The following is a 23,727-nucleotide window of genomic DNA, read 5'->3' as shown; positions in this document are numbered from 1 at the left end:
GAGAAAAAATAATTCACTCGCTCTGTAGTCCTGGAATTAATTTACCAAGGAAAGGATTAAAGCAAGTGAAGGACAGATGTGTTCCTCATTGAATAATACATTTCACTTTAAAAAGAGTCTGTACAGCATCGTATTAGATGTTTATGTACAGGGAGGAAGAACTTTACAAAGCCATTGTTGAGGGATGGGATAACTTCAAAGGAGTGAGATCACACATGAAACCCCTGTCAGCACAGGATTATTATGAAGCGTGGGAGTTAATTTAGGCTGCATATGCACTGTCGAAATAATGCAGTTTGTCCCTACTTTAACTTCCAAGATTCAAGGCTATGGAGTCCTGGGCTTTGTAGTTTGTTGTGGCACTAGAGCTCTCTGACAGAGAAGGTTAAATATCTCACAAAACTACAAATCCCAGAATTCCATAACATTGAGCCAAGGCACCTAAAGTGGTGTCAAACTGCATTATTTCTTCAGTGCAATTACATCCTTAGTAAAAGAGCTGCCAAATCTCTGATTAGAATCTTCCATAGTAGTTTGTTGTATTAGTTGATATAAACGGAGCCTAATAAAGTAATGCTGTAGTGCTGTAATGAGGGGACATAAAGTACATTGGATGGCTTCTATTAATGGCAGAGAGATTTCCACCTTCAGAAGGGAAAAATTTCCTTCAGATCCTCTGTAAAATTTCCCCGAAAACTTCCATGGTCCATACCTCCTCACCATTAAAATTTATCTGGGAGAAGTATAACAAGAATGGATTAGGAGTGTGGCATGGGAAGACTGGGAAGCATTTTGAAGCCAAGGGATCCAGCACCTGACTATGCCATACCAAACGTGAGAAATTTATTTCGGCCCTGGAGTTGACATAAAAAGTAAAACGATGAATGTTAATGATTCTTTGTGACCACTTTAATGGCGGGTTTTGTGCGACTTTGTGTGAAATCATTTTGCGTAATTACGCGATGTCCCCGTGATATTCATAGGATAAACTCCCGATCTTCTTCGTGTGATAAACTCCATAGAGGAAGAGAAGAGAATGTAAGCCAAAAGCCAGCACTGGTTTGCCTATTTCAGAGGTTGTTAGCTTGAAGTAAGATTTATGAGCCATTAAAATGACAATTGTTACGACATAAAATAGTTCAAATGTGTTAGTGAGGCTATTGGTGAGGTAAGCTGTTAGTATCTACCTACTAATTTTTGAACATAACTGAAGATAAAGCTATCTGATGTGAGGACCTACTGTATATACTCATGTATAAGTCTAAAAATTTTCGTCAAAAAAATGGCCCCAAAAACCTAGGTCAAGTTATCCATGGGTCGGTGTAAATACTATACTTTAACTCTTATTGAAAAGAGAACCATCCCTGGTAGAAGGCAAGAGTGGTATTTCTCTTGGAAGCACTGACCTGTCTCTGCTCTCTCTTCCATTCATTCTTTAGTGTGAGCCAAAACCATTATGCCTGCCAGAAATTTGTAGGTTCTTTGGCACTGTTTTCCTTTGCTTCATCATTTGGAGCCTTTCTTGCATGTTCCTAAGTTTTACCCTCAACCTATCCAAGAGTCATATCAAAATCCTCAATTTTGCCCCCAAAACCTGCCCTCGACTTATACATGAGGTCGACTTATAGTCAAGTATATACGGTATATTCCCCCAACAACAATATGCCAGTGACTAGTAGCATATTTGTTCTGACTAACTGCAGTTGTTTCTTTCTTTCCTGGAAACTTACCAGAGACAGGCAACCAGTTGCTTGGGGGTGGCTCCAATCCATGGGCCACCGCTATGGTTGGTACTGCCCTAGCTGAGTTAGGTTGGAAGCCATATCTTGAAGGTATATAACTAACTCTCTCCACCATACCACAACATACCTTCAATTGTCACAACATACCTTCCTCTTTCTGCAAAATAAAATTCATGTTAGTATATGAAAAGTATCTTGCTGATGCAAGCTACAGGAAAAGAGATTCCACCTCAACATTAGGAGGAACTTCCTGACAGTGGAACAAACTCTCTCGAAGAGTGGTTGAGTCTCCCTCCTCGGAAGTCTTTAAACAGAGGCTGGATGGCCATCTGTCAGGGATTCTTTGATTGAGATTTCCTTCATGGCAGGGGGTTGGACTGGATGGCCCTTGTGGTTTTTTCCAACTCTATGATCCTATATTGTTGTTGTGTGCCTTCAAGTTGTTTCCAACTTATGGCGATCCTAAGACAACCGTATTTGTCAGAAAATGGCATTTTCTGGGGCTGAGAGAGAGTGACTTGCCCAAGATCACCTAGTAGGTTTCTGTGCCAGAGCGAGGAATTGAACCCTGGACTCCAGAGTCATATTCCAATGCTCAAACCATAAAACCATGATGGCTCTCTTCATATCATTACAGGATGATTGAAATTAAGATTTTTTTTTAAATGGAACATTTGCTTTCATACAGGCATACTACAGGAAGGTTTCCTGACTATCCTGATGAAGAACAAGGAGGTTCAGCTGTTCTTTTTTCTGAAAAAACTCCAGAGGAGGTAGAGTTTGTTTCAATCATGCATGCATAATATCAAAAATGAATCTGGGGGAGGGAGTGTGTTGTGTGCCTTCAAGTCATTTCTGACTTATGGTTGATCCTATCATGACGTTTTCTTAAGATTTGTTAGGGGAGCTTTGCCATTTCTTTCCCCTCAGGCTGAGAGAATGTGACTTGCCCAAGGTTACCCAGTGGGTTTGATGCTGAACAGGAGTTGAACCCTGGTCTCCAGAGTCATAGTCCAGTGCTCAAACCATTATGCCAAAAGTATTTGTTTTAAAATCAAGTGATCCATATATGATTTAGATATAATCCAGAAAATCCAATGCTTTTCAGTTCCAGCCTTTAGAAATCCCATTAGAATTCAATGCAAGGCTATTTAACATATAAGGCTAAGAAACAGTTCTAAGGCAATATGAATATTACAATACTACATTCAACTTGCATTGAAGAAATCTAAAAAGAAAAGTGTCAGCCTCTTAGATTGTTGATATTTCTTCCTCCTGTTTTCACTCCTCCCTCTCCCATGTCCAAACCTGTTTTCCTTACAATATGTTCTGCATATAAGATGAATAGTTAGGGTCATATGATGCAGCCTTGTCTGACTCCTTCGCCAATTGGGAAACATTCTGTTTTTCTGTGTTCTGTTCACTTCCAAACTCTGTCCAGAAATTAGTGGTCAGCATAGAATTCAGTACAATTCAGTATAAAATGCTGAATTAATTCCACACATATAGCAAAGCCCTGATTACTCCTGAATTGGGATAAACTTCAATTTATAATGCTTTTATTTACAGAATGTCAAAAGGCCATATCTAAATAGAGGAAATATTATAATGCATTTTGGTGTTGAAATTCAATGTGTTTTCTTCTTTGATATTAGATAAATTAGCTGATATTTGTTACTTTAGTATGCTGCATTTGCCCATGAAATCCAATCCCCCATTGCATATCTGATTAAAGTAAGGCCAGAGAATCTGGGGAATAACAAATTAAATTGGTTAAAAGAGAATATGTTGATAGGAGAAGGATAAAACTGACATTATGAGAAAGCATCAAAGGAGACCTTAAGACCTAGGCTTCAGAAGGTACCAGTGTCCAGTCCTTTCTTAAGGAAGAATTGAAATGTGGAGAAGGGGATGGTTTTCTATTCCCCCTCCTTGTTGCTGCCGCCTTTATGGATGATGCTGAGGGGAAGAGAGGCTAGCTCCCTCCTTGTTCTGCTGATAGAAGCGGTTCATTAGTGGAATTAGTAGAGCCTAGCATAATATTCTAAGCAGAGGTGTTGCTGAGTTTGGTGTCACCCATGGAGAGGGGGCTGAACTGTCTTGCCCTTCCTCCTGGCTGGCCATGCTCCCAGAGCACTGCAGCCCCTTTCCACCTGGAAGGGCCTTCAGGGTCAGGCATGGCTGCTCTCAGGCATGGCTGCAAGCCCTTTCTTACATCCTCCAGGTGTACTGCCCTACTGGGTGACATCCCCTCCAGGATGCGCCCCCCCCCCCCCCACACACACACCCTAGTGATGCTGCTGACTTTAATGAAGAGACTTAAAACGGAACAAAGAATCGTAACTCAGGGGCAGTACAGATGGACAGCTCTGTGCCGCCCATCTTTGCCCCGTGTCTGTGCTGCAGCATCTCCATGCTGCAACAGAGACGTGCCGCAAAAAAGAGCCGCCTAGAGCGGCTTCTTTTTTGTGATGCCAGAAGCAGGAAGGAGCACCACCATGATGCCACTTCCTGCTAGTGACGTGTGGTCGCTGTGAGGCAGCAGCATCATGGCGGCCCCCGTATGGATAGGGCTAACCTTCTTAGTCCAACATAGGGCAAAATAATGAACAGTTGTATCCATAAACTTAAACTAGATGTTTGTGCAGTCAGGCTTTTCTTTTTCAGGATGCTCCTTTAATGCACCCTGGCAATAAATTTTAAAAAGCTCACTCATATGGTCAATTGACTACTCTAAACCACATAGGGGGGAAAATAGCTCCTAGTGACTACAATCGCTGTGAACTTTTAATTCATTTTTCCTGTTCCACTAATATCCTAATGGTGGCTGCTAAATTACATAGATTTGTGGTTAACAATGTAGTACATGTAAAATTCTGTATCTACATTAAACTGATTATCTTTCTTAACAGCCATTTTAAAACTAACATTTAGACAGCTAAGCTTCTGTATTTTCTACCAGGTTGCTGCTGAATTGGCTGCTAAAGAAGAAGAAGAAAAGAAAAGAAAGGGCAGAAGAAAGGGGAAAAAAGAAAAGAAAGAAAAGGGGGAAAAGAAAAAGAAAGGAAAAGAAGTGAAGAAACCAAAAAAGAAAGAGGAGGCAAGGGATTCTGAGGCACATATTTAACAAATTCTGGGCTCAATCCAATATCCTCTGATCATAGGATAAATATCTGTGTGTGGACCTATGCTACACTCCATATACCCTCCCTCTGGTTTACTGTGAATCTCTTGAAGCCACTCTATATGGTCATTCCATTCCATTTTGGTAAGTAGGCAGGATTGAAGAAGGATCTGGCTACATCTCCATATCCAGACATGCAGTGATTGTTACAGCACTGAGCTCCTGGTGAATCCCAGATGATCTCAGTGGTGATGTCTCATGTCTGGCTAGGAGGATACAGTCAGACACTTGTTGCACAGCAAATAATGGCCTTGCAAAGCAAAGGGCTTTGTGTACAGCAGAGGGAGGAAGGGAATATCAACCCCCACAGAGCCCCCAAAAGGACACCCAGACTTTAAAGGAACCTTTATGTGCCTATGTCCCTAACATATTTCTGGTCTCATGTTAAATCACCTTAATTATGTGTATTTGTACTATATAGTTAATGATCAGGAGGACATCCGGTTGATTTGAGCCAACTCAGTATTTTTAGTGAAATGTTTTTTGGGGAAAATGATTTATGCCCATTGTGGAAATTTGGTCATTTGAGACTATTTAGATTCTTACTCAATAGCTAGGAATAAGGCCTGTTTAAACGGTCTCTTTCTTGTGGTACTACATGATCTCATCACTGAAACCTCTAGCATGATGGAATAAAGCTGTACTACTAACTTGTTTCCTGGTACTGTCAGTGAAAGTGATAGAAACTTTTCCCATACTGCTCCAGAGTCTTTCTGAATATGCTGCCAAATCTGATGATTTTGTGGCTTGTAAAACCTAATCTAGAGATCCTTTCAAGCCTGTTCACCAGCTCCACCATTTATAATAGCTTCATTATTGTCCCAATGCTTTTAGATGGCTCAAGCATTAGAATTACACCATGGAGTCTTAATGAGTAGTGAGAACAGACCCTTTTCCAGAAATAAGGGCTGCCATGGTGATTATTAAGATAAGGTATCTGCATCATGGCTTGGGCCTGCTGAGCCTCTCTGACACATTTCTCCTAACCTGTGTGTAGAGGCTGACCCTGTACATTTACACTGCCCATTTCATTTAAATTGAGTGAAAAGGCTATATTAACTAAGCTGTGCATTCAGTTTTTAAACAGCTGTTGTTCGCTTTCTATTTCACACAGACGTTACTGACAAACTTTGTTGATAGCACAGACCCAGAGTCCAAATACAAAACACGCAAAACATGCATAATGTTGAGCTGCAAGTCAGCAGTCATCTTACACTCTGGAGAATAATTCCCATTGAGTTCAGTGGTTAATTCTCCTTTTATACATACCTCCCAGTTGCCCTCTATGCAAAGGTTAGACATTTTAGAAGTCTTGCTTTGGCTTCAGTCAAAGGCTTTTCTTCAACCTAATGGGGAAAGGAGAAGGGAGAGTTAACTCTTCCTTTTCCAGCTGTACCCTTCCCCAGTTGCTTCTCTACTTCCACAGTGATTAATCTTATCCAAAAGCCTCCACTAGCTTTTTCTCAGTAGATGCTCAGAATTACAAGTCATTTTTATATAACTAGCAGATTAAGATCCACTTCCTCAGATACATAATGGAGGGCAATATTCAAGGCTTGGGAGTACAGATACATAGATGTTGGGTGGGAACAATTGTTGGCTAACAACCGTCAAAGAGGTAGGTTTAGCATAAATAAAATGATATTTGTAAACTAATATGTAAGACTCTTAGACCTTTAACTCCCACTACACTGTTAATGAAATAGGTTGTGCTTTCTGGAAAGTTTGTTCTGTTCAGTTCAGTTTTTTTAAGAAAAAAATATTTTTGACTATACAGACGATTGCAGAGAAAACTAAAATTTGGGAACATATTCCAGTTTTGCTGTCTCACTTGAAATTCCTTTGTTCTGCCAAATTCGCATTGAGATCAGTGACAGACTGTCCTAAGAGACCAAAGGGTTCTGACACATTCTTGCCATTTTTGATGCTAAAATCTACATCCATCTGTTTTCTCGTGTAGAGATGACCCTATTCATCATGTGTAAATTGCAAAGGAGCATTACTATGAGTATAACACAAAAAATGACCAAATGGATGCATGTTAACATTGTAGGTGGCATGGTTAAAGGACCTGCAATAGTGTGCCAGAGCTGGCATATTCTTTAGTAGCAGAGTCTGATCTCAGTCTTTCCATCTGTGTAATACAGTCTACTTTAGCTGATTTATATTTGGGAGGCTAACTGTAAGCAAATGCATGCCTTCCACTGTAAAAGGGAAGTATTTTGTTCAGAATGTATTCTATCTGCAGAATGGTCTCATCAACATATGTGGTTTGAGTGGAAGCTCTGATGGGAGTTGTAGGTGACAACTAATGACATTCATTATTTTTTGTTTTACATCTGATTGTAATAGTTTCCCTGTCCCCTACCATTTTGTCTTGTCAATGGATGATTTTTGTAGTTTAAGAAATGAATGCTGTAAATTCACGTATTTTGAATCTGTCTAGTAAATTTTCTTTCTATAGTTGTCACTTTGAAAAAGTTATCCAAACTTTTGGTAGCATTTGTGCCAGTGCCCAAATTGTAATGCTTAGGCAGTAGTATATGATAAAGCTTGCCTATCTTGTACACCTCCTCCTAAAGAGTAGGTGGGCTCCTATTGTGAGAGATATGCTCTGGTTGTGTCCATGTGATAACCTACAATTTGAAAAGCATTACAAAAACAAACAAAAAAAGAGTTAGCCAGATGCTTTATGAATAGTTGAATATTCCCTTGCCTCCCAGTTTGTGTCAGATGATGTGTCAGCTAAAGCTTTCCAAACACCTGTCAGGCTTAGCCACACAGAGAGCATATTAACATTAGCTGGTGAAAGATCTTAGCATCCTTACAATACATGGAATCAGAGCACCAATGCTCAAAAAAGAGTGAACAGAATTTTGTTTATGCAATTACAGTATAGGGTATACTGATATCAGCCATTTGTGATATTAATAACAATTTTGTAAACCCAGCTTTCATTTTAATGCACTGTATTTTTAATTTGATTATATCAATATTTAATTTGGTAAATCAAGGAAGAAGAAGAAGGATGGAAAATGTCCCCTAGTAATTTTCTCCCAATAATGGAAGAAGGAAACAACAAATACAAAGGCAAGTAAAAGAGCTTGAGATTATAAATTTGCCTATCACACTTTATTATTATAACCTAACCATTCTAAAATGAAATTGTAGAGTGAATCTTCAAACCCTAACAGATACCAAATGGAACAAATTTCTCGATGTTCCTTACCTTAGGGCTTGTTTACCATATTATGTAAACAAGGTGCTAGAAATACAAATGGTAAAAATGGTAAATTAACATGCTTTCATGGTGAGGATGCATGCTTCATTAGATATTTTTAATAGCATTTTAAAGATTTATGTTCAAAATGTGTGGCTGGGGATTTCAGAGCTATTTAACAGGATATGGTGTGGTGGATTTCTTCATCAAAAGATTCAATTTATCATGAAGACTTGATGGAGGAGTGGGAGTTAATTTCTTTCAATCTAACTGAAAGCAGATGTGTCCTTATTTCTACAAGCTGAGAAGGTAGCTATGTTTTTCAAAAGTAAACTTGGAATGTCTCCTGTTCCGTAGCTTAATAAATATAGATAGATAGATTAAGGGAAGCCAGCCAAATCAACTGCAACTTACCAGTTCCATGACAGTCCAGCAGGTGCTCACTAAATCCTGCTGTATTTGTCGTTGGAGCGGAAGGGCTACATGCGCAAATGTGCATGCATACATGCACATACTGGCTACAATCCAACATTCCCTCATGCAGCAAAACTGTCCTATGTGGTGATATGCTACACAAGCTTTACATAAACTGTGGAAAATAGCTATGTTGTGCAACACATGCCAATATTTTAGTGCTATCACATAATGTACAATACATGTGATGTAGCACAGTGCAAAATATAGAATGCACAATGCAGAGTATAGGATGCACAGTCACAGTGAATAATGAACAACCACAACATGTAATTGCACATCACACAACTTGAAGAGACAAGGCACAGAGGAACATGCTGTCTGTGCAACTCCACTTCTGCCACTGTCAACAGCATACATCTGTTGACCAGTGATAACTTTTTGGTCCAGTATGCATAGCATGACTTATGCATGCATGTGTTGTCAACACAGTGCCAACCTGTGTCTTTTCTCCCTTGCTCATTTCATTCTCTCTTTCTCTGTCACACACACATACATAGACACTTCAGCATGCAAAGATGGAAAGATTTCAATCCCCTCCCTGCCCAAAGATTTAATTCTGGTCCTTAGGATATTTTTTTCTCCAACTTTGATTAAAAGCCAAATGATGTTATGGCATCAATAAACAGCAAAATCAATTAAGAAATAAAGGTTTGCTAAACATTAAAAACATAGAACAAGTATTCCTGTCTACAGACTTTTATTCTTAACCTGACAAACAGGGAAAGAGAAAAGAGGAAGGAAGTGAAGAAGCTAAAACATATTCTCTGTGTTCCATTTTTAAAATATAGCTTCAAGTAATAAAACTTAAAATGCAGATTTTTCTCTATTTTCAGCATTTAATGTAAACTAAATCCAGACCAGGACTAGCCTTGCTAGTCAGTGTAAACAGAGTATCCCTAAACTTCTGGCCTTGTCATTTAACTAGGGAAGGAACATGTGTTTTCATAGTTCACTGAACTGTTTTTAACCTGTCTTCTAAAATTAGAACACAACTATGGACTTGCCAGGCAAAAGTCGCTAGTTGATTTCTCTTTAGAGAAATGGTATCATTATTCAGGTTACGTAAGTATAATAAATAATTTGTTTCTTAAAAACAACAGTGTGGTCATTCTATGGATAATTAATAACCAGGGCCTAAAGCCTGTGTGAAAAAATAACACTTGAAACCTGTTGACCCATCCAGGAAAGCATTTAAGAATCACAAACTATATAATGGCCTTATTCCCCATAGGACAACATTCTGAACTCTGGTATAACCTGGATAAAGGTGCCTTTCTGAATAGTGCAGGCCAGTTTTCTTTGCTGAAATGTGTAAAGGAATCCATCATGCTATTTGAAAAATGAAGAGTAATTTGAGGAAATTAATATCTTTCCATCATCCTCCATCTTTAGTTTCTGATGAGAACTATTCAATAAACATTTGCTGCAAAACTGCAAAGAGTATCAGAGTGAATTCCTACAAGTCAAATATCATTTCAGTCTAAAACCTGAAACATTTTGCAGTGTGCCTATTGAGTGATATCAAGTAATTCCATTTACATAGGCTGCTGACAGCAAGAGTTTATTCTATCTGTTAGTATAATATATGAGCAAGGTCTCATTTAATCACTTCCTTCCTCTCATTTTTTAAACATCTCACCTCTCTGCAGCAGTGTGGAGAAGAACCTCCTATTTGAACCCTGTGTAAGAAGGTACAGTTTGCAATACTATTCAACAAGCATCACCTCCTGAGGCTCCAGGTGCACTTTTGCAGCTGCATTATTTTAAAATAGCTTTGGGAGGTTTTCCTCTGAGGTATTCCGTTGTATAGCATCTTGTAGAATTCTACTTTAAAACCCTGGTTGTTTTTGATAAGCTAATGGCACTGGCAAACAGCTCTTTTTCATTTCTTCCAAACTGTCATGTCACCCCCAGATCAAGTCATCCATTCCAAAAATAGGGGCAGTAATGTTTAGAACTGGCCAGATGACCCTTTTGTGCTTTACTGCAATGTGCTGGCTTGTCTTAGGTCGTGCCCTTTCCCATTACATGGATCCAAATGAATAATTCAGTGTCATGAGAAATGATGCAGAAATTCAAACACATTTTGCCTGTACAAAGCTGCAGTGACTCCTGGCCAGCACATAGAACACTGTGAATCTGGCCTGCTGCATTCAGAACTTGTTCGCAACATATCATTATAGCAGCTGCTGCACATCGAGTGAAGAGGAGAAATACCTTGTACTACATTTCTTCCTAGCGTTATGAGTGAAGCTTGGTCAGAGACATTAATGGGAAACTTTACTTGATTTAGTTTTTTGTGGGTTTTTCAGGCTATGTGGCCATGTTCTACAAGAGTTTCTTCCTGACGTTTTGCCAGCATCTGTGGCTAGCATCTTCAGAGAAGATCGTCAATTCTCTGAAGGTGTCAGCCACAGATGCTGGCAAAGGGTCAGGAAGAAACTCTTCTAGAACATGGCCACATAGCCCAAAAAACCCACAAAAAACTATGGATGCTGGCCATGAAAGCCTTTGACTTCACATTTACTTGATTTGACACTATTGAGTGTACTGTTCCAAGGCCATTTGCAAGCCTGTTCAAAGGAATGCAAGCAAGAAATAGCACAGTCTTTCATTACTCTTAGCACCAGCATCCAAAGATGTCATTATAACTTCTAAGCTCTAACTGAAAGCAATATACAATTTAATAAAACAACTAAATAATTTTATTTTATATAATACTTATCCTTTATAACAACAAGAACAATATAAACATTAAAAAACAAAATCAAAGTAATTTTTCATGTAGGAAACTAGTTATTATAAAATGCCACAAGTCTCCTTGAACTCCGATTCAAACAGACACTGTACATTCTACCTTTGTCTTAATCTAGCTGGAAGGTCATTTTATAAAGAAGTTTAAAGGGTTTTCCAATTTCATCTGTTCTGCTGGAAAAAATTTAAAAAGAATTCTAACCATCATTTATTTTATACCTGTAATGGAATAACAATAACCATTGTTCATTCACTCTTGCAGCTGAAATTTAAGACTTCACTCATTACAGTCAAGTTTGATTTTTCCATTTCAGAAGGTTGGTTCATACATTAAAGCTGATTGAAGTTGTAAAAGCCTGTTACCACATATTAGCAGTATAAACATCAGTGTAATGCTGTGCTCTTTTTGAAAGAAAAACAAAAAGCCATTCTCTTTTCCAAGTGTTTCCTCTCTTCTCTCGTGGATTACAGATGTTTGGCAGAACAGAGACGAGGCATGGAACTTCTCACAGGAGTATGACCCAGAACTGATCAAAGAAGAAAAGAGAAAAGAAGTAGAAGAAGAGATCAGAGTCCAGGTGAACTTACACTAGAAGGCCACATATAACAAACAGTGGCTGTGGTCAGAGAAGATTTCTGCACAGAAGGAAATGTTTACCAGACATATGCATAAATTAGCATCAGTCTGCCTTTACCCATTGATTCTAAACTGAAAAATAAATGAATTATAATTATCTGAGGGTGTGTTTGCATAAAGATTTGAAATGGGGGAAAAAGAGAACCTCTAGACCTTGATGTGAAGTTTTAACATCAGGAATTTGATGTGACTAATTTCCTTTTCCCTCTTTCTATGGTTTCATTTCATTTATCAAAAGTTATCTTGCTTAAGTAAATAAGACTCTGAACATTCTTTCTGTTGTCATGATAATAAGCATGTATATAGCATTATATATCTATAATATACAGGCAACCCCTCCCGATTTGCAGGGCATCCATCCTGCCCCCTTGTGAATCCAGAAAAACACAAATATTCAAGTTGACATTGGTCATAGTGGCCATGCATTCCTGGTGCACCCGCCATTTTATCCTTTCCCACTTGTCATCCGTGAAGGAACAAGACTGTGGACTCCAAGTCTGCAAATCAGGAGGGACAAATGTGTATGTATATGTATCATAGGCATTAATGTGCCTCATTTTGCTTCTTCCTTCTTCTGGGGGTTGGTGGAAGAACTGGAAAGCATAGCTTTAGTAATTGTAATCTCATATCACTGGTTTCCTCTTTTCCCTAGCCATCACTAATGATCCTGTAATTAAAATATATTAACTTATCAATTTCCATTTTCTGTGTTATGGGTCATTGCTGGAGGCTGGAGCAGGAAAAAGTGGGCTCAAAGTGGTGCTACGTGTTGTTGAATGGGTCTGACCTATCCCCCTACAAACACATACACAAACAGACACACATATACTTTGTGTTTATGATTTTGAACCTTCCTGCTTTTTGATATCATTCTGCCAACTGTGCCAATTGATATCATTCTGCCATTGACTCTACCCATTATGACAAGGGTTCCACTTTCACATGGAATCACCTGCAATCAGCTGCCCTGTCCCCTGCCCCAACAGTTTCAACTAGCACCAGCTGCCTCTGGGACTTGGTCAACAGTGATGTTGTCATTGCTGCATAATAGCATCTAGAATCTGTGTGTGGTAGCAGAAAGACTTCCTAAGATGCAGATCTGTATTAAAGTAAGAGTGTATACTCAGGAATATCTGAGATCAAGTACAAAAGTCCATCAGAATGACTTTCTAAAACTAGTCAAGAATCTAGCTAATTCTGGAGTTTTTGAACTGGCATTTTTATTCTGCCTGTAAATATCTCATGATCTTATAATATTTTACAGGTCCTAATCCTTCTTCCCAAGCACATGGCAAACACAAAAATACTCGTGTCAAAATGGAATGATTGTGTAGGCATGTTTGCCTTTATGCACAGTGCATGTTTTGTATTCATTCATTGCAGGATCTGTTTTAAAGCATTCGTCCAGATTTTATGTGTATATCTGCCCAAACAGGTCGATGAATTAATGCGTCAGGAATTGAAGAACCTAAAGTTAGCTGTAGACAGAGAGACAGAGAAAACAGTCAAAAAGGGCAGAAAGGGAAAGGTAAGTATATCTTTATAACTTCTGATATAGTTATAGTTATAGAGTTGTGTTAACCAGTTGATATTATTGTGGATATTATTGATGCCATTTTAGCAACACAAACAATTGCTTGCACAAGATGTTTTTGTAATCATCAGTTTGATGCCATGTTCTTTCTCAGATCAGGCTGGTGCCATGCTGCAGAATTAATGCAGTTCGACATCCAGGATTACATAGGGTGAGCCAGAATAGTTAAAGCAGTGTCAAACTGCATTAATTATGCAGAGTGGCAGCAGCCTAGATTGTACAATGTATACATGCAAAAGGTGCCAGATCATTCCCAGCATCTTCAAGGATATTTGGAAAAACCCTGTCTTAAGTATGAATAACTGTGTTGTACTGAGCTAGAGAGACCAATAATCTGATCATGACCAGTGGTCATGTGAATAGACTACATATATGAAGAGCTTTGTTCTGAAGCCAGGGACATAATAAAAGAAGAATGCATAAAGACACTTCAAACAGACCAAAGGAAAGTGAAGAAACCATGGATGATAGATAAAACACTACAAGCAATAAAGGGCCTCATTCCCACTTACAAATAAATTGCTTTGCGATCCAAATCAATTGATCAGTTCGGCAGCAGAGCATGGTTCACACTATATTTGCACCAATCACATTTTCTTGCTGTACAATAAAATAAAACAACCCACTTGTAGTTCACATTGACAGATAAATCAATTGAGTTTAAACTGTTCCCTGCGGGAGTCTCTCAAAATAACCTACTTGTAGTTCACATTGGCAAATGAATTGGTTCAATTTGAAGCATTTTCAGTGGGATTCTCCTCTGTCCATCACTATAATCGCATTTACATACTTCCATGCGAGGGCTGAACGGTGAGTGAACACAGATTCTTAGTTTCCGCTTTCCCCACCTGACAACACCTTATCACATCATAGTATATTGATTCTGATCCTTATCTTCTCCACACTGATACTGAATCGATTGGTAAATTTAATTCTTGAAATCAATTCTTGAAATCAATTCCAATCCGCATCTGGTTCACACTTGTGCAGAATCGATTTATCCAAAAAGATGCGGAAAAAATCAGCATCAAAAAGACACAGGTTAAATGGGTCTAGCAGATGGTCCCCCTCTCTGAATTGCTTCAGCAATTCAGTTCAAGTTAAATTGATCTGTCGCCTATAGCTTCCAGCAGTCCACTAGCTAAATGATTCTAATATTAGTTTTGTAACTTCTCCAACCTACCTGGGCTTATGGGGCTCCTATTCTACCTAAAACTTAAGTAATGTTGGACTTTATAATTTGTTTATCAGCTGCACTGGCTTCCACTAACTTAGGGGCCCAATTTATAGTGCTTTTATTAACCTTTAAAACTCTTAGCAGCTGAGATGAAGGTTATCTGAAAGATCACCATCTTCTATATTTATTTACCTGGCCTTATGATCCCCTTCAGAGGCCTTGGTTAGAAAGCTCCACCACAAAATGGAGTAAGATGTCTAGATACCAGAAGAAAGGATCTTCTTGGTAGTGGAGCCTTAGCTCAGAAAAACCTCCTCAAATTGTCTTTTTAGCACCAGATAAATGGGTTAACCTGTGCCTGCACAGTGCGTCTTTCAGAACATTCTGTAGCACTCTAAAGTGTTTTAGTTGTATTTATATTTTTATGGAACATTTTCAAACTGTGGATGCTTGAATCCGTGTATAAAAAATGTGTGTATAAGAAGGGCTGACTGTAGTTTGTCAATGTTGGCACTGAAGCCATGCTAGTCCTTGAAGCTACTTAATCTCGCTGGCTTCTTTTAAAAAGTGCATTGAGTGCCAAAATCACAGGATGGCATAGGCACCTAAGATGCTTCCAGTGCTTGGGAAAGCCTTGTAGTTGCTTCCTGTGCATGTTGTTCTGCATTATGCCACAAGCAAGTCACAATGGGGAACTCTCTGAAAACTCTCCTGTATGAACAGGCCTTGAAGCCTCAGGAGCCTGTATCTTGGTATTGACCCTCAACTTCGAAGGCAAGGGAGCTAGAGTCTTGACATTGACCAGTACAGGCTAAGTCAGCCCAAGGCTAAACGTTCCTTGGCAGAATCTATCAGCATACCTGCAACACAAAATGTTGATACTGAGCATTCACAACCTCCAATTCCAGGCAGATCTCTTGATGTCAAGATGCAGTTGTTATCAAAACATAAGCATTAGAAGAAGAATCTTTTGAAGGAACACAATTCTCTTTCTCAACTGTCTTCTCAATCTGCCATAGAGGTGACTGAATCACCTAAGGCCTCCACTTCTCTTCAAGTTGCATCAGAAATCACTTTCCGTGAACGTGCAGTCTCTCCTTTGCCAGCTTCTCCAAAACAGTGCACTGTGGTCACTGTAACCATGACTGTTTAAGATCAAGGCTCTGAAGGAGAAATCCTGGAATCCTCACCAGTCATATGGATAATGACTTTTCCTTTTCCTGTCCAGGAGCATTTTCACATCATCAGTGTTGACACCACTCTTGGTCCCACTCTCATTCAGTGTCACAATCTGACACCTCCTCTTATCAAAGATACTACTGACAAAGACATTTTCAGTGTTATCATCATGGGGGTGGTCAGGGCTGTAGGTATCATTGCCAGTACATGTACAGTAACTCCTAATCCCCCTCCTATGATTCGTGTTACTTTTGAGGAGCTCATCAGTCTGTGATGAGGAGCTGCTTGGGGCAATATACTTGCCATTATAAGAATGAAGACTATCCATCTCATCACTCAGGACACAGTCAGTACCATACATTACCATATTTACTTCCATTCAACAAGGTGAGAGAGTGGAGGACCAGCCATCCCATGACGTTGCATCAACTTCCTGGCATAAACATACTTAGTCACAAACTTGGCACAAACCTTCTGGATAGCCTACGACTATCCCCACTCAAGATGTTACTATGAAGAGCAAGGACAAGATTCTCCCCTCAACTTTGACTGCCACATTTCCGAAGGAACCGCTGCTGTAGACTGCATGCCTTAATGAGTTTGGCTAATTCAGCTTTGGGTTACAATTCAAACTTGGCAATTCTTCCAACAAAAAAATGGCTATCCATCTCTTTGGGTGCTTTGGATCCTTCTCCTACTAATGATGTCAAGGTCTTTGTCGACCAAATGTTAGAAATGACCAAATTCCTATAAATCCAGGTGTAACATTAACACACTCCTATTGAAGGCCTGGTATTCCACCATGTACAGGAACAGACCACAACCCCAACAGCTCTACTGATGCTTCCCTACTTGATGAAAGTCATACAGAAAACTTGGTCAACCCCTTCCTCGATTCCTTCCACCTTAAGGAAACTAGAAACACTGTACTGTATCAATGACTTGGGCATTCCTCCCCTTGGACAGCATCCAAAACCTAATTCAATTGTTGTCAATGCTGCCCAGTCAAAGGCTTGCTGATGCCTACATTCTACACTTGCAGACAAGGAGGGCAAGAAGCTAGACTTGCTGGGGAGAAAGTTTTATTCTTCAGCTGCCCGTATTTGAGAATTTCAAATTACCTTACTTGAGGCATACAAGCTTTTGTGGGACAACACCTCAGTAGCTGAAGTTCCATCCCCTTGATCACTCTCCTTCTCAAACACATGACAGCCTATTCCCACTGTATCACGAACGGCTTCCTTTGTTCCACAACTGACTCAGAGAATACCATCCAACATGGAGTGCTGTCACCTTGGATATGTGGGTGCTCAACATCATAAGGAGAGTCTGAGCAAAATTTTCACAAGGAAAATCCTGATGGCAAAAAGAGAGCCAGAGATTTTACAAACACAAACCTTTCACTGAAGAATTCATAACATCAAGATGTGCCATCCTCCAAACTTAGACCCCCCTCCCTATTTTATTCTGTAGGGGAAAGGTAGGGGGAAAAGATACAAGTAAACAAGCAAGAAGACTGTTGCTAATTAACTATTTGGGGGGTAATTATCATGATTTAATAGTTTTGATTATCTTTCATTAAATATATTGTTTTATATTAATCTGGAAATTTGCAAAAAAAAAAAATTCAACAGAACACAAGGCATGAAATAGAATATGTAGGAAAGCCACAAATATTTTCTTTGTCTCTACTCAGTCCCTGGCAGTTCATTTGTTTGTTGTTGCTTTATAAAACTTTATCTTAATTAAAAAGGTTCCCCACTATACATTACACTGTATTTTTAAAAAAACGTTTGAATTACTCTAGTGGAGAAATTGCCTTCAGGAAGCTAACAGTTGGCCCATATGCCGAACATATGTTCATTGTCTGTTTTAAGCAGAAATAATTTAATCTCTATGATGTGAACATTATTAAAATGGGAAGAGGTAATGGGTTATTTCTGGAGACCCCCAAGTAAAATTTAGGGAGTGGAGGAGAGGGGAGGGGGAAGAAACGTATGATATATACCATTGGTTAATATGCTCACACTATTTGCTCTGTTAAACTACACAGTATTGCATTATGTATATCATATAATGCTATGATCTCTTATGGCATATCTATCTAACTATCTATGTTGTTAAATTCTAGCTTGATCTTAAATTTTAATAAGATATATGTTCTGACAGTGATGACATCCATTTAACCATGGAATCTAATGTTGTATCAGTGGGGCTTCTGTGCACTGTTTGACTGGTATTAGTTACTCAAGCCATATTACATAGAATATTCTCTGTAATATCAAGATATCACTACAGTTGTCCACATCTAAAGTGTGTTGCTAATCTGCATGTCTCTGCTAATGGAAATGTTGTGGTTCATCTTCCATCATAATATAAACAGCCTAGAACTGGTTTCCTTCAAGATCATTTATGGTTCTGAAGGGGCCATCAGATTAGAGCAGGGGTCGGCAACCTCCGGCCCGCGGGCCGGATGCGGCCCGCGGAGGCCATTGGAGTGGCCCCCGACTGCTGCTGCCGCCGCCGCCCTCACCGCCACTACGGCGGTCGAGGCTTTTTGGCGGCTCTGGACGCCGCCATTTTTTCTTCCAAAATGGCGGCGAAGTCTCACGCGACCTTCTCTGAGGCGCGAGACTTCGCCGCCATTGGCAAAAAATGGCGGCCCCAGAGGCGAATCTCGCGCGACCACAGAAAAGGTCGCGCGAGACTTTGGCCTCCATGAGGCCCGCTGCAGCCGCCGGAGCCCTCGAATAGGGCTTAGACGGCGGCCGCGGCCTCTGGAGGCGGGGCCGTCGCTGGCGCCGCAGGAGAGCCGGCCAGAGCAGGAGCCCCTCTGCAGAGGGTCTCCATGGCCCTGGCCGGCTCTCCCCGCCGGCGGGAGGCTTCCAGAGCCATGGGACCCCTCTGCAGAGGGGTCTCCTGGCCCTGGCCGGCTCTCCTGCCGGGGGAAGTCAGCCAGAGCCATGGAGACCCTCCTGCAGAGGGGTCGCCATGGCCCTGACCGGCTCTCCCCGCCGGCGGGAGGGCTTCCAGAGCCATGGAGACCCCTCTGCAGAGGGGTCTCCATGGCCCTGGCCGGCTCTCCCCGCCGGCGGGAGGCTCCCAGAGCCATGGAGACCCTCTGCAGAGGGTCTCCTTGGCCCTGGCCGGCTCTCCCCGCCGGCGGGAGGGCTTCCAGAGGCCATGGAGACCCCTCTGCAGAGGGGTCTCCTTGGCCTGGCCGCTCTCCCCGCAGAGGAAGTCAGCCAGAGCCATGGAGACCCCCTGCAGAGGGGTCCCTTGGCCCTGGCCGGCTCTCCCGCCGGCGGGAGGGCTTCCAGAGCCATGGAGACCCCTCTGCAGAGGGGTCTCCATGGCCCTGGCCGGCTCTCCCGCCGGCGGAGGGCTTCCAGAGCCATGGAGACCCCTCTGCAGAGGGTTCCTTGGCCCTGGCCGGCTCTCCTGCCGGCGGGAAGTCAGCCAGAGCCATGGAGACCCCTCTGCAGAGGGGTCTCCATGGCCCTGACCGGCTCTCCCCGCCGGCGGAGGGCTTCCAGAGCCATGGAGACCCCTCTGCCGAGGGTCTCCATGGCCCTGGCCGGCTCTCCCCGCCGCGGGAGGGCTCCAGAGCCATGGAGACCCCTCTGCAGAGGGTCTCCTTGGCCCTGGCCGGCTCTTCCCCGCCGGCGGGAGGGCTTCCAGAGCCATGGAGACCCTCTGCAAGGGGTCTCCTTGGCCCTGGCCGGCTCTCCCCGCCGGCAGGAAGTCAGCCAGAGCCATGGAGCCCCCTCTGCAGAGGGGTCTCCTTGGCCTGGCCGGCTCTCCCCGCCGGCGGGAGGGCTTCCAGAGCCATGGGACCCCTCTGCAGAGGGGTCTCCTTGGCCCTGGCCGGCTCTCCCCGCCGGCGGGAAGTCAGCCAGAGCCTGGGACCCCTCTGCAGAGGGGTCTCCATGGCCCTGGCCGGCTCTCCCCGCCGGCGGGAGGTCCCAGAGCCATGGAGACCCCTCTGCAGAGGGGTCTCCATGGCCTGGCCGGCTCTCCCCGCCGGCAGGAGTCGCCAGAGCCATGGAGACCCCTCTGCAGAGGGTCTCCTTGGCCCTGGCCGGCTCTCCCCGCCGGCGGGAGGGCTTCCGAGCCATGGAGCCCCCTCTGCAGAGGGGTCTCCATGGCCCTGGCCGGCTCTCAACAAAGAGTGTGTTTGGGTGCTTTTATGGCTAACAGTCTCCCTTGCTTTGACAATGATGTGTGGTGGTGAGATGAGAGTCAGGTTGAGAAGCATGCAACTACTCTTTCAAGGCTGAGAGGTGTGACCTTGCAAAGTGTGTTTTGTGTGCTTTATGCCACAAGCTCCCTTGCTTTGACTGTAGTGTGGTGGTGATGATGTGAGTCAGGTTGAGAAGCATGCAACTCCTGTTTCAGAAGCTGAGGAGTGTGACCTTGCAAAGTTTGTTTTGTGTGCTTTCAATGCTACAATCTCCCTGCTTTGACAATGATAGTGTGGTGGTGATGAGATGAGTCAGGTTGAGAAGCATGCAACTACGGTTTCAGAAGCTGGAGAGTGTGACCTTGCAAAGTGTGTTTTGGGTGCTTTTATGCTAACAAGTCTCCCTTGCTTTGACAATGATAGTGTGGTGTGGTGAGATGAGTCAGCTGAGAGCAGGCAACTACTGTTTCTGAAGCCGAGAGAGTGCCACCTTCCAAAGTGTGAAATGCACAAATGTGCTGTTGTGTGTGTTTGGGAATGCAGGTTGGGGGTGTTTGTCCAGAAAGGGACCGAGGAGGAGAAGGCGGGCACACGGCTCCTCCTCCTTGCGGGGCTTCGGTGGAGGCTCTGCCCTGGAGGGTGGCTCCACCCCTGGGGGTGCAAGCTCCACCCCCAGCATTGCGCCCCCCCCCGGAGGGTGGAAGCTCCACCCCCGGCTTCGGCCCCCCCAACTTGTCTGGGGGACACCAACCCAGTCCCTGGCTCCAAAAGGTTGCCTACCCCTGGATTAGAGTGATGAAACATGTTGCATAGCTCCCAGTGAAATTGTGCAATTTGTCGTTTGCAGTCACGTCAATTTCAACTTAGGGAAACCCTATGAATGATAAACCTCCAAGATCCCTGGCCATCAACTCAGGTCTTGCAAACTGAGGATTGTGGCTTATCACATCTGCTAATTATCTAATGAGCGTTTCTGAGCAAGCCTCTTGGGACGCCGGAGGCACGCCCTTTCTGATCTCCTCTGGCTGAAAGTAGGAATCTCAATGCTTTGGTGCTCTATGTCTCCCAAGTCTGGAACTGGGGCAAGACTGGGCTGCTGAGCCCCAGGCTCCACTGGAGAAGATCCCACAGAGCTAGGGTCTGGCTGAGCCAAATCCACTGGGGCTGGGAGAGCAGAGCTGGGGCCTGGCAGGACAGAACTAGGGCCTGGCACAGCCTCAGGTTCCTCCTGTACCCAAGAAGCCGAGTCCTCCTCCGAGTCCTCCTCATGGCTGGCCATGACACTATGGTCCTATAGTTACTGCAGTCTTTTGTGTCTTTTTTGTGGATGGGAATATATGGGTTTGTTTATTGATTGTTTCCAGTTTGTTGTACACCATTTTGTTTCTCATATTTGTTGGCTTATATTAGTTAACACATGTGGAATGTAGCAGTTCAGTTGGAATACAACTGTTCCTGGTGATTTACTTTCAAATTTAGCTGCCTCACAAGTATGCCAATGTCTATGTGTCCCATTTCTTGGTTTGTATTTTTTAATTTCCCTGATTCATTTTTTTCTTATTCCATTTTCTTATTACATACATTGTGGAGCTTTAGACGTTTATTTGATTTTTGTGCATGTCAGCAGCTGAACGTCCTTTCTGCTTGAGTCCAACTGCATTAGCCACAGTGCTAGTCATACTTGTTGTCTGCTCTTCCCCAGTAGCTGGTTGAGTGCCTTCCTACCTGGGAACCTCCTCTTCTGGAACTTCATCTTGTTTCATTTTGGATTGTCTCCTCAGAAGGTTTCTGTGATGAAAGATTTTCAAGTGGGGGTTCACCATTGCCTCCTTCTGCGCAGTACTAAGTAGCATTAGCTGTCTGTGAAAAATCCTCTGCCAGTGTCATTCACCACTACTTCTGCCCAGTAGTTGTTGGACTCCTTTGCCCTAATATTTCCATCAAATGTTACGCTGGGATAAAAAATAAATAGGCATTACCTCTTTCCAATTTGTTGAGTCTGAACATTCCACAGACACCACTCAAGGCATTCATCTTATTAGCAGATTATTCTAGGATTCTCAGCGCTCATGCTCTGGGCTTCCTTTGGCCTCCTTCAGTAGCTGTTGCTTCCTCCCCTTGCCTCCTCTGGTCTCTTCTGGCATCTGCTGCTTCTTCCTTTGCCTCCTGCACCTTGCCCCCCTTTGCCTCCTTCAGCAGCCTCCACTTTGTCCTCCTTTTCCCTGGAGCAGCTCTGGTTGCCACCTTTCTTCCCTTCACAGATGGAGGGACACATAGACGGATCTACCACCATCACTACTACTGTTTCTACATTTGCAGCTAGTACTGTTTCAACCTCTAGTGTAGCAAACATATGGGGAGGCCTGAGATACTCACATTGAATATTAGCTGAGCTATCCTGAAATTGCTGGGTGGATGACTATGCAATATTGGCTTATCAAGAAAATACAGTGCGTGCTTATGTGCACACACATGCAACAGGAATTAGAGTTAAATGGATCTCCAGTTTTATTTTATTTTTTAAAAAGTCTGGTACCAGATGTCAGGAAACATTAGACTATTATAAACAAAGTACAAACAGTTTTTGTTTTCTGTATAGGAAAGAGAACAGTGTTAGATGCTGTTGAAATTTTAAAGTCTTTTGTAAACTTTTACAAGATGGAAAAGTACAGTATTGCCTTTGCTAACTATTGCCATTTATGATCCTTAGAAAAAGAAAAAAGGTAAAAAGGGTGGAAGGAAGAAAAAAGCTAAGAAGGAGAAAGATCTGACTCCTGACAGGTAAAAATGCACCTGCTCCTCTGAGATTCACACTGACACCTCTCTCTCTCTTTTTCTATCTCTTTCTCTCTCTCTGGCTTTGTTCCAATACAAAAGAGAGTCAAAGTTGGTATGCATAAGCCTGAGCCTGGTCGCTCCAATCTCTTGGCAATTATGTGGAGAATCTAACATTGGTTTCTTTTAAAATGGGTGTAATATAGAGGAAATTTAGGCACAGAAATGTCAGCCACCAATTTGTAGATAGTTCATTTCAGGTTATAGGTGCTATGGGGCTTATCTTGTGTATTTTTATCATGTGACTTATGGTTCTTTGAAGAATTGTCATTAAATTTTATTCTTTGTGGCAGCTGTAGAAACAACTGGTAGTTACAGATACCTGTCAAATTTTTCCATCTGTTTTTAACATCTCTGAAATAGGACACGACCAGTTCTTCTACAGTAACTAAACAAAGCAACATTTCTTTTTCTACTTAAAAGCAAATCATAAAGTATTAAAACTAGCATAAACTCCTGCTGTTGTCACTTGGATTGTTGTACCCTGGTCTGACCACAGGAAGGTTAATGTAGATTTTATCACCAGCTGTTCTGGAGCAGGGTTGTAGGAGAGTGAGGGTTCTCAGGGTTAAAGTATTAGGATTCTTTTATTAGTAGGGTAAATGGCCACTTACTGCCGCCCCCCCCCCTCAGCTTTTGTATTCTCTCTGAACGGTAGCTGTAATCCTCACAGTAGCTAGGTATGCGGTAGATTTTCCCAGTAACTCTATAGTGTTGTAATGCAAACTATTTCGGGATGGGATGG

General features: G+C 42.2%; 1 protein-coding gene across 1 annotated transcript in view; it reads left to right on the top strand.

The window, feature by feature from the left end:
• IQCA1 (IQ motif containing with AAA domain 1) overlaps window positions 1-23,727 on the top strand; it is an 88,168-nt gene that overhangs the window by 45,645 nt on the left and 18,796 nt on the right. Inside the window, 6 exon segments of the mRNA XM_042446007.1 lie at window positions 2,431-2,515; window positions 4,705-4,842; window positions 7,941-8,016; window positions 11,849-11,955; window positions 13,450-13,542; window positions 22,858-22,928. Coding sequence (XP_042301941.1) covers window positions 2,431-2,515; window positions 4,705-4,842; window positions 7,941-8,016; window positions 11,849-11,955; window positions 13,450-13,542; window positions 22,858-22,928 — 570 coding nt within the window.

This window comes from Sceloporus undulatus, chromosome 1, assembly GCF_019175285.1.
Source record: "Sceloporus undulatus isolate JIND9_A2432 ecotype Alabama chromosome 1, SceUnd_v1.1, whole genome shotgun sequence".
Taxonomy (NCBI): domain Eukaryota; kingdom Metazoa; phylum Chordata; class Lepidosauria; order Squamata; family Phrynosomatidae; genus Sceloporus; species Sceloporus undulatus.
Note: the sequence above shows the minus strand (reverse complement) of the source record. Positions and strands in the feature narration are given on the sequence as shown.